A 12,251-nucleotide genomic window follows, 5' to 3' on the forward strand; every position below is an offset into this window, starting at 1 on the left:
GGACTTTTATAACTAAGAGATAAAAAATAATTATTTTTAGATTTTGGAACCACATTTATATATTAGATATTCCACATTGTGCCAATAAAATTGTAAGCTGACTGCAAAGAAACAAAAATCCATATTGAACATTTCATATTACTATTCTCTTTCCCAGACGTTATTTGTTCTTGACCTTTACGAGAATTCACTGAGAAAGGCTATGACAGACTGTATTTTGCAAAGATCGTTGCCACAATGACTGCATCCCACACACTCTTATTATAAAATTGTTTTCACACTCCTTCCATTGAAAGTGCCTCTCTCTCTTTAATCTGAGTCAGCCTTTGAGATTCCCACCACCGATTAGTGGGTCTGAAGTGATGCTATATGACTTTTGAGGCAGAATCATTCAAATGGCGTTTTCTTCTCTCTGTGTTCTTAAGATGTTCACTTGCAACCTAGCCCCAGTGTTGTGAGGAAGCCAAGCACCCCCTTAAATAGCCCCAGTGCAGGTGTCCCAGATGAGGCATAGATGAGAACCGAGATGGACTGCCAGATATACGAGTGAGAGAGGCTGCAGCCCCCAGCTTTCCAGGCATGGCCAGCCTTTGAGCCCTTGCAACTGAAGGCACAAGTGAGAGATACAATGTCCATGCCAAGCCATGCTCACAATTCTTGAACAGAAGACATGGTGGTTGCTGTTGATATGTTTTAATGATAATTATTTGGAAAAGTCTGTTTCGAGATAATAGATAACTGGAACATAACAGCACTACAGCTATTTTCACAAAGGGGCAACAGCCAACATCACATAGCTAGAATACATCAGAACAAAGATGAATATCCAGGCCAATTAAGCACAAGCCTGATGCCCTTAGCTTTCCATGTATAAGACTACTTTTTCTGTAATAAATATCTCACAAAATTGTGATTCTTCCACTGTTAATATTAACATATTTATTCATTTTTATTGACCAAATCCAAGATGCTGTCACACTTAAATAATACACTGGATATTTTAACCTTGTATATTAAGAATTCATATACAATTAAAGTGAATCTACCAGAGAAGATAAAAACATAGTCATGATAAAAGTCAACTTAAAATAATGGAAAACACTAACAAGTTATAAACTACATTTTAAAATTCAACATATGAATATATATCAAACTAATTTCTTTAAATCCTAAAACTTAACGACTAAACATGGATAAAATACATTATCGAATGACCAATCTATCTGTATTAACAATTTTAAGTGATTTGAAACTTAGACTTGGTTAAGGGAGACAATCATTAGCACTTACTCTCTTTCCTTCCATAAGATTTTTTGGAATTCATCCAAATGCACCTGCAAAGCTGAAATTTCAGTTACTTCATTTTCCAAAGGCAGATTTATTGCTTTCAGTCTCAGCCCAGTTTTCATTTCACCGTTTCCAGAACCACCATTGTTGAATAAATCGACACCATCTAGATTGGGCTTCATCTCCTCACTTAATTTTAGAGAATCAATAACCACACCTTGTTCCTGAAAACAAAACAAAACAAAACGTATTTAAACCTCTTGGAGAAAAATCATGATGACGATACATTTTCATAAAGAAATAAATGTTATGATACCACCACAAATTCATATTTTTATTTCACTATCATTCCCTAAAAGTGTTTTGTGGCCATACTTACTTGCATTCTTCTTTGAGCTTATTTTTTTCTATGTTCTACTTCCTCGTAAAAAAAAATACATTTCTCAAAAGTTCTGCTTTAACTCTGTTTATTCTCTTTTTCTAATCACAGCTAAAAATAACCCTGCACAAACTTGAACAGCTGTAAATAATTTTTAATGAGTTGATGAATTCCTCTTTCAAGTTTCTTTTGTCATAAGACACAGTTTCAAAGTAATTATTTTTTAACATTTTTGAAAGACAAGATAGAATTTTCAGGAAGCTCTTGAATATTTTAAAAAGCTTGCTTATTGCTTTATTTTAGTTCCCCTTATGGCTTTAATTCATGAGTCACATCTAAATAGAATTTAATGGGGCACTTTAATAAACATGGACATCAGTACTAGAGCAACAACTGCACGATACTCTTAGAGCATAACTCAAAAACTTCACAGGACTCATGCTATTGGTATTTGCCTATAATTTAAATTTGCCCTGGTTTGTAAGTCTGAAATGAAAGACAATTTCAAATAAAATCTCAATGAATAGTCAAGTTCAAGTAAAATCTCGATGATACTTCACTTTTATTTTATTTTTTAAGTAGTATGTGGATGCCAGGTTACCTAGGATGATTCATTCCTTAATTCTCTCAAGAATGAGCATTGCAATCATCTATACTATAATATTTTGACAAACAATACAATAAGATGTGCTGTTCACGGAAAGTATTGAAGTGAGATGAAGGATACATATGCATATCTTTCTTGTTAGGTCTCCTAACCCCCGGTACCTCAGAATGTGACTGTTGGTAGAGACAGGCCCTTTAGGGAGGTGATTTAGCTAAATTAGGGTCAGTAGGGTGGGCCTAATGATGGTGTCCTTACAAGAAGAACTTAAGACACAGACATGTGTACAGAGAAAAGACCATGTGAAGACACAAGGAGAAAACGGCTTTCTATAAGCCAAGGAGAGAGGCCTCAGAAGAAACTAACCCTGCTAGCACATCGATCTTGTATTTCTAGCTTCTACAATTGTAAGAAAATGAATTTCTGTTGCTTAAACAACCGTGATTATGGTACTTTGTTATGGTAGCCCTGGCAGACTAGTATAATCACCATTGGATTTGTCACTTCCTTCTTCCTCCCCATCACTATATATGACCTTCAGAAATTCACATCATCTCTGGATTTTTTTTCTTACCTTATTATTTGTGTCCTCCTTTGTAGAAAATTGTCTTTTTACCAAATACTCTCTGATAGACTCATGCATTTGTGAACTCAATTGAAATTGGTCTCTATGTTCACAGGATTCTTCTACGAAGCCAGGAAGCTTCAGATCCTGGGTAACTTTAGCTTCTAATGCCTCCTTCTGAGGTGGCAAACTCTGTTTCTTTTTCAGTGTACTCAGTTCTTTCATGGCCATCTCTAGTTTTATTCTGAGTTGTCTTCCTTCCTCCCTGGCACTGTTCCTTTCAGCTCGAACTTTACTCCATTTTTCTCTCCAGTTGGCAGTGCAGTCCGACCACCACCGCATGGTCTTTTCCATCTGAGCAGCTCTGGCCTTGACTTCTTCAAGCTCCCGCAGGCGAAGTTCTTCACAAATATCCCATTCGTTGGTGTTAAACGAGTGCGCACAGAAATTGTGAGCAGCATGAGATTGTAGCCCATGAAGTGGAAAGCAGGTATTACAGGTATCCCTGGGGGGTGAGTCAGGTGCCACCATGTCACCGTGTGACTTAATTGATGATTGTTGCATCTGGAAGATCTGTGTTTCCTCAATTAATCGATGTATGGAATCTAAATTCATATTTATATTTAAGACCTGAGAAAAGATAGAGGACATAATTTCACGCAGAAATTTCCCTTGTAAATACAGGAACAAGACCTACTCTTTTTTTTTTTTTTTTTAATTGATGAAAACAATGCTTTTTTTTTTTTTTTTTTTTTTTTGAGACAGAGTCTTGCTCTGTCGCCAGGCTGGAGTGCAGTAGCATGATCTCGGCTCACTGCAACCTCTGCCTCCAGGGTTCAAGCGATTTCCTTGCCTAAGCCTCCTGAGTAGCTGGGACTACAGGCACGCACCACCACACCCAGCTAATTTTTTGTATTTTAGTAGAGACGGGGTTTCACCATGTTGGCCAGGATGGTCTCGATCTCCTGATCTCATGATCCACCCACCTCAGCCTCCCGAAGTGCTGGGATTACAGGTGTGAGCCACCGCACCCAGCCACACTTTTTCAATATTGCATATTTTTCCAATGTAACTAAAAATATAAAGGAATTTAAACACTTGTAACTATCCACTAAGAAATAGAAAATGCTTGTATCCAATTTTGCCAAATACAAATAAAAATATAAAGATGCAATTGAAGGTAGCATATGACATAAATAATTCATTTTGACAAATCCAGTTCTATTTGGGTCATATCTATTGTAACATTGTCCTCTACAAAATACAAATTGTAATATTTATTGTCCACTAACTACTTAATGGTTTTCTTTATCCCTGCTAAGCCTCGATTTGTTCAGGCAGAATGCACAACCTATTGATCTATAGGCAAACAAGCCTCTATCCCAATCCCAGAGGTTAAATCATAGTCTACATTTTACATGATGTCCTTCATCTGTTGACTATTGACTAGTCTCAAGGCAGCCATATGGCCTGGCTCTGGCTGCTGGGATGTGAGACGAAGTGTACTGAGAAGATTTCCCATCTAGAAAAATATGAGAACATCACAATGAGGAACTCTCTTTCCTCTGCCTTCCTTGTGTTTGAATAAGGACATAGTTCTGGAAGAAGGTGAGTATAACAGCCTTCTCATAACATTCAAAATGGTGAATCATGAAGATAAGAGCCTGATTTAAGGTGTGAATTACGGCATGACAGGTAGAATGCATATCTCTGATTTCTTTGCTATGTGAGCAGGATAACCTATATTTATTTAAGTTATGATGGTTGAGTTTTCTGTTATTTTCAGGCAAAAGCACATCTAACATGAATTAATTTCTTACTGTGGCTAATATTGTGATAAGGTCAAAAATAAAATATTATGGAAAAGACATGGTTCTTGTGTGTCAAAGATTTTACAGTCTGGTGGATGAGAGAAGCATAGTTAAGTTTTAAAGATACATAATTTACATTATAACATATGTATTTGTTCAATAATCTTGTTTATTATGTAATATGTGTCAAGCCAGTGTTAGATTCTTAGGTATGGTCAGGTGATCCAAGGGGTACTGATGAAGTTATGAGTATCGCTTAGAAATGAGGAAACTTTACAGCGTAGATAACACTACACAGAGTCTTAGCCCAATGCAAAGCTTTGTAAAGGAATTAAAATCAACTTTCCATATAAATACCAAAACACAAATTAATTTGTAAAGGCATACCATATGTAACAATATATATACCCATTTATTCAATATTGTAATATAGGTATATTGAGAATACAGTAAGTAGAATTTTTGCTTTAAAAAAGTGCTGAAAACATGCAGCTTAATTTATAAATTAATAAAGTTCCATGGCTGTATATAATTATCCGTTTTTATTCTCAGATACACTTTTCTGGTGTAAATAATCTTATATAATATTTTATGTGCATGACATTAAATCCTCTCACTTTTTTCATCTGCTTTTATATAGTTACAGATCATAAATTGCCTCCGTATGACCCATCTATTTAATCAACTGAATGAGTTTCATTACTTTAACTAACTTACAAAATAAGCCTTTAATCATCGGGAAAAAAAAAGACTATATAATATTTTAAAAGATGAATATTAAGGCTATCTTATTAAGAGACCTTATAATATTAAACTTAATTAACATTAACTTTTAATTGTAGATAAAAAACATTTTAACAAGTGTTATATAGAGATGTCAAACCACTTTACTCTTCATTATAATACTTATTATAAAAATTTAGACTCATGGTTGTAATTATTTTTGTTAGCATTGGTATATGTCCAATCATGTTTCAATTATTGCTGATGTGGAGTATTTTGTTCCCTTCATTTACTATAATTCAGAGGGCAATAAGAATACAACTGACCAAATTCCAACACCAATATAAAAAAAGAAAAGAACAAAAGGAACTCTTAATTAGAAACACAGCAAATATATATATATATATTTATTTACCTATACAAATACATATATATATTTACTATTCACTACTTAATTATATTTCTTTTGGTTGAAATTCCAAAGTGAAGACAGAGAATTTAATTCAGCATATTAAACTTAAATTTATCCTTGCTAGTTTTCAAAATAAATCAGTATCATAAAATTGTAATGTCTTTAAATGTCTCATTAACTTTTATTTCACTAGTGTTTTGAAGACTCAATAATTGGATTCTGGTACATTGAGATCTTGCCTACCAATTAACTGTGTGTTTTTTCACATCTGACTAAATAAAAATGAGTTGGGCTTAGTCAGTCCTTGAACTTGAAGAGTATTTCCTGTTTTAAAAAGTTTTCTCAGGCAAGGAAAACTTGCTTGAGATGAGGATGGTTAACACACATATGCATGCACTAAAGTCTTCATTTCCCTATACAAATGTGTGCACTCTTTGTATTTTAGCTCAGACAACTACGAAAGTATTTGCCAGTGGTTGTAGGACAGGGCCACTGATACGTGGGAAAATGTTTTAACGATGTTGACTTGGTTTCTTGTACTGATTTTTGCATTGCAAAAATGCTCAATCAGGCCACCATGATTCCTGCAAATATTTTTGAATGTGGTACATAACCACATAAATAAAATGTTAAGGGTCTACAAAGTATATATAATATCACTAAAAAATATTATTTGTTGCCAAAGAAGAACTTAATGTGTCAGTGGACACCAGCCTCTATTGGGTAGAGTTTTACTCTGCCACTTTTTAGACGATGATCTTGGACCAATTACATAAAACTGCCTTTCACTAAATATCCTTAGTATAAAAGGAGACAAGAATAGCGTGGGCCTCATTGAATTCTTGTGACTATTAAAAGGGAAAATGCCGGCAGATTGGTTAGCCCTAGCTATCTTGTAGGCAAGGTATCAATGTTATACAAGTCATTAGTATGTCACCTTGACATACTAATTGTACCATTTACTTTTTTGTGTGTTTTTCCCTCTGTCTTTTGAAAGAGAAATGGTGTACTTAAAAAAAAACAACAACAGGAAAAGCATAGGAAAAATGAAATTTACAAAAGTGCTCTGTATGTAATAAAGTTGCAGTTCCAGTTTCTATATAATATTGATATTAATCAGTGGAATAATCAGTACTATTATTATCCCCATCTTAATGATAATGAAACTAGGGCTTAGGCTCTGATGTATCCAGCCAAGTCATACAGTTAGAAGGGGTCAACCCAGTTTGGAAACTGAGGAAATTGAATCCTGAGCTACCACCTCTTCATATAAAAATTCTACAGCTTCAAAGTATCAACTGTTTTCACTATAAATCTTTTAGAGTATTTCGGGAATACATTTGGCATACTTCCACTTTGGATATTTTTAAGCTAAAATATCTCCTATTAAATTACACAACAATTAGTCTTCTCATCCTGACACTGTTCTTTGAGTTCATTCAATCTCCTCATCATAGCTCAAAGGGACTGCGAGGTCCAGGCCTGTCCATCCCTCTGGCTTCCTCTTTGTCACTCCATCTTCCACATCCCCTGTGTCGGCTACCCTGGATGTGTCCATTCCTTGCACAACTTCACCTCCACCTTCTCCTTGGTGCAACCTGTTCGCTCTGCGGGAGCACGCTCCCCGCTCTCCACAGACCCTCTTTCCCCTGGCTTCTCATCCTTCAGGTAGCAGGTTATACTTTCCTACTAACTAAACCTGTGATCCGAGAATTCTAGATCTTTTAGTGGCCCTTTGTCTAAGGGTGTCCAAGGGAGAGGACACAGTCACCGGGTTCTTAGTTTCTGTTTCTGACTGGGTAGTAAAACCCTTTCCTCATCCCTCTTTTCCACCTATCACTAGAAACAGAAGCTAAAAACCAAGGTTTCCGGCTGCTGAAAGCCTAAAACAAAACAAAACACAACACAACAACAACAAAATAAGGTGGGTTGAATATCCACCGCTGACCTGCTCCTTGAAAGTGAACAAAACAGACATCACTTCTGCCATCCTGAATGTTGCTAACAATCATAAACAATAAACCAAACTAACAATCACAACTTTTAACTAAATCTTTGAAAGGAGCAAAGTGTATTGTAATCCAAAAAATCCCTATGTACTTAGCAAAGTCTCTCCCAAGTGACATTTTATGTATTATCTGAAAAAATGCAATAGGGCAGAAAGAAAAGCATTTTTGGCAGAAGTTAAACTTCCATGGCAGGATAAAAGAGACATTAAAAAGTTTTTGTCTTCTTGTTTATCGTTATTGCTTTATCTTAATCTATAGAAAATGAAACCTTTGTTGAATTTTTTTTTCCTAAGAAGCATAGGACCTGTAATGCACACAAAATAACAAAAGCCATTTGCAGTGAGAAAATAGATTAATACGGATTCAAAGCACAATGCTAAGAAACAATCATTATGATAGATATGATGACATATACTCTGATAAAAAGAAAAAAGAATCCGTTTTTAATATTCAGGAAAATAAACACTTTATTGTATTATAAAACGTGGCCTGTCAAACATGCACAAATGATGAGTATGAAAATGCATTTTGTATAGATCTAAAACATATATATATATATGAACTTTTGCAAGAGTACACAGACTATTAAATAGAAGACTATAGTTGTGATGATGAGATAAATGAAACCATACAGTAAATGGCCATATGGCATCATATGTATGTAGTTCAAGATTTGCTCATGGTTAAATATTCTATTTTAAAAATCCTTACACTGTAGCACATTATACAGACAGCTTCCATCTATGCTTGTTGGTGCAAATGAGAGGCTTTTAAATTGTACAGAGACAGAAAATAATTCGCCAAAGCAGGCAACTTAATAATATAAAATAAATTTGAATAACTTGCCAATAATTTAAAGCTTAGATATTTTACTTTCCAAAAGCATTGTAACATAAAATGAGCATAAACACAAAGTTTAAAACATAATGTCATGTTTGCCAAGAGTCGTTCTTAAATTTTAAATGGCATTATCTGATCATATAGAAATTACCTCTATTTTAAAGAATTGGCATGGAATACGGTAAGCATGACCTTTTGCTAGCTTACTCTTCATTGCTCCCCTTTCAAGCTATTGCTATTAACTAGTGTTATTGAAGCAATGTGTCAATGGTTCAAATCTATGTGATGCCTTTCCTTTAGGCTAGGTTTTCAGTAAAATTATTTGAGAAAAAATAGTGATAAAAAATTACATTTCTAAGATAATGTTCAATGATTTTTAAAACTCCAATTCTTTAAAAATAAACTATTTCAAAGTCTCTCCACATAGTATCTTGATGTCATTGCTGTGTTTTCTATAAGCTTTAAGGGGCTTAAAAATTACATTATAATAATAACCTCATAGATCAGAGAGAAAAAGAAGTGACCAGTCCGACTTCTTTATAATGTGAATAAAGAAATACAGAGAGACCCAAAATCCATACTCCGTTTTATAAAGTGTCAATGCATCATTTGTAATAAGTCTTGGAAAAATAAAATTCCTGTTTTCTGGCAGGCTGATCAACTTGAAGCCTTTATGGTGCTTTGCCTGCCAAGTACAAATTTAGGTTCAGACAATTTAGACTTTCTTGGTGGATACATCATTTAACTACTCTTATGAAGTACTTGGGATGCCAAGCAGGTTCAAGAAAGCTCTGCTCTAAAATATTGCTGACATTTCTCACCAGTGTACAAATTTTGAGACTTAAAGAGATTATGTCATACATTTGAGCTTAGCAACCTAAGTATATTTCTGTATTACATAGAATATATATGGAATAAATACAATATACAATATTATACATACATATATATGTATATATAATCTGTTCTACATATTTTACCTGTGTGTATGGAAACCTGACACTCAATTCATCAGCATCTTAAAATATTTACACTCATGCCAAGGTTTTAGTGAACAAAGCCACAAACTATCCCAATTTTCTTATGCAATCTAATCCAACTTAATGGTGCCAAATAAAAAAGCCAAAATATTTCTTGAGACCTTAAGCCAAAAATAAAATTAATATTAGCTCTGCTGGAACTATATAGCCCCAACTAATCTTATTTCTGTATAAGAATGTGCTTAGCAGCTTAGCACTATTTCCAGGTGGCTAACAGACACGGTGCACATTTTATGGGAAATAACACTGCACAAGCCTGATATTGTTAAAGGTTCTGCCACTTTCTAAATTTACGCAGGTGACTGTATCTGTAATTTACATTACTATGTAAACATCATCTTGTAGAACCTCATATCGATTAAATGACAGAGATGACAATGTAACTGTTTCCAGAAATACTAAAATGTTAAAAGGAAATTAAAAGGAGAGCACATAACCAATAACTTCAAATGATAATTATTATCAATATCTAATGTGAGAGCAAATCACTCTGCGAAATAATTCCTATCACAGTTCCACTACAAACTAGGTGGTACTAAGAGAAGGACGGTTATATCATCAAGATCAGGGAATTTTTTCTGTTTGTTGTTGTGGTTTTACATTTAAAATCTATTTATTTGTTAAAATTATAGATTTTCTTTAATATTGAATTCATCGAGATTTCCAAATATTTTTGTGCATTTAAGGTTTCATGAAACAAAGCCACAGATGACCCCAATTTTCCTATACATTTTCTAAGCAAAATTCCTAAACCGTTTACCATATTCACACTTATTCTTAAAGAATCTGTGTGGCTAAGTCACAAGATCTTCACAGGTCTATTTACACTTTGTGGTGAACAGGAGAAAGCTCTTTATGTCAGTAAAATGCGGTAATATTTTCTCACCCCCATTTGATAGGTGTGCAAATCTGCCAACTGCTTTATGTTGGCTGACTGGAAAGTTTCCTCAGACTTCACGAAATTTGAAGAGTGAAGCTCAAAGATTGTCCTATCTATTTTCAAAAAGCACTTATAATTTTTTTCAATCGAAACAAAATTTATTCTTAAAGTCAGTTTTATTTTCCCAACAGTACATTCTTTACATTAATAATCCAAATTGGCTAAACTGTATTCCATATCAAAAAGCTGAGAAAAAAAATGGATTCAGAAGCAGACATTTTACAACATATTTAAGACTTTCATGAGCTATACCTGTGCATATATCCAAATACTCCACTTCAGTCACCCCAGTTCTTACTAAAGCAAAAAGTATTTATGTGAAATCATGCATGCTATAGTATGTTAAACTTTATTTTGTGTGTATGACGTGGAATTCAATTTTCACTGTAAATAGCATGACCAAAGAGTAAGATTTACACTTTGAAAATATAAATCAAATCAACAAAAAACTTTTTAAAAGCCCAGCTCCTCCAAATTGCAAAATTTCTGGTGAATCCAAATGTTGTAGCGAACATGTAGAAAAGATGCGCAAAATAGTTTTTTTCTTTCAAAAAAGAGAAAGATGAGACATAAGAAACTTACACATTTTACCCAGACTTCAAAAGTAAGGAAGCCAGAAAAGCCACTTTTCAAATATGCCCCCTAAGAAGTTGTATAAGATTGTCATACCTGTCTTGATGATCAAGTCAAGCAATATTTTAAAATTATAACAGTATTTAACTTATTTATTCAGTATATTTATTGGAAGCGACATGACAGAATATACTTAAATATATATTCACATAATTTAAATATATTCAAATAAAAGAAGTAACAATTTAAATATTTTTAAATAAAGTAACAATTTAAATAAAAGAAATAACAATTCAAATATATTTGAATTGTTTTTCTAAGTTTTTTTCTAAGTTTCTTGTGGTAGGAACTTAAGATTATTGGCTTGAGTACTTTATTTCTAATGTAAGAATTTAGGGCATAATCTTTCTTCTCTGCACTACTTTAGCTGTCTTTCAAATATTTGACATTACAGTATTTTCATTTTATTCCGTTTTGTATTTTTTTATTTTCTCAGTGAATTCCTCATTGAACCATCAATTATTTAAACATGTGTTGTCTAATTTTTACTTCTTCAGAGATATTTCTGTTGTATTTCTGCTGTTGATTTTTAGTTTGATTTCATTACAGAAAGAGAACATACTCTGCCTAATTTCAATTCTTTTATATTAGTTGAAGGTTTTATTTTGTTAATAGGATATGTACCTTGGTGAATGTTACATGACACTTGAAAATATGTATATTCTGCAACTGTATGATTGAATGTTCTATACATGACAATTAGATCCTATTTGTTGATTGTATTGTTCAGATTCTCTATACCTTTGCAGATATTCTGTGTAGTCATTTTATTAGCTGTTGAGAGAGATTTCTGAAATCCTCAACTATAATTCCTGGTTTTTCTATTTCTGTTTTCAGCTCTACCTGTTTTTGCTTCATGTTTGGAAGCTGTGTTGTTTTACGAATACTCATATGGGATCATTATGTCTTCCTGATGTATTGATCCTTTTATCATGATGAAATTTCCCTCCTTGTCTGTGGTAGGTTTCTGTATTTTATTTTGTTTTGTTTTGTTCTGAAGTGACATCT

General features: G+C 33.6%; 1 protein-coding gene across 4 annotated transcripts in view; it reads right to left on the reverse strand.

The window, feature by feature from the left end:
• Positions 1-12,251, reverse strand: part of CCDC102B (coiled-coil domain containing 102B) — a 195,279-nt gene that overhangs the window by 74,531 nt on the left and 108,497 nt on the right. For all 4 annotated transcript variants that reach the window (XM_058438272.1, XM_058438274.1, XM_032152082.2 and 1 more), the window contains 2 exons: positions 2,845-3,465; positions 1,291-1,511 (listed from right to left, as the gene is read on the reverse strand). In XM_058438272.1, coding sequence (XP_058294255.1) covers positions 1,291-1,511; positions 2,845-3,450 — 827 coding nt within the window. In that variant the 5' untranslated portion in view covers positions 3,451-3,465. The remainder of the gene's footprint in view (positions 1-1,290; positions 1,512-2,844; positions 3,466-12,251) is intronic.

Source organism: Hylobates moloch, unplaced genomic scaffold (assembly GCF_009828535.3).
Source record: "Hylobates moloch isolate HMO894 unplaced genomic scaffold, HMol_V3 SCAFFOLD_5, whole genome shotgun sequence".
NCBI classification, from domain to species: domain Eukaryota; kingdom Metazoa; phylum Chordata; class Mammalia; order Primates; family Hylobatidae; genus Hylobates; species Hylobates moloch.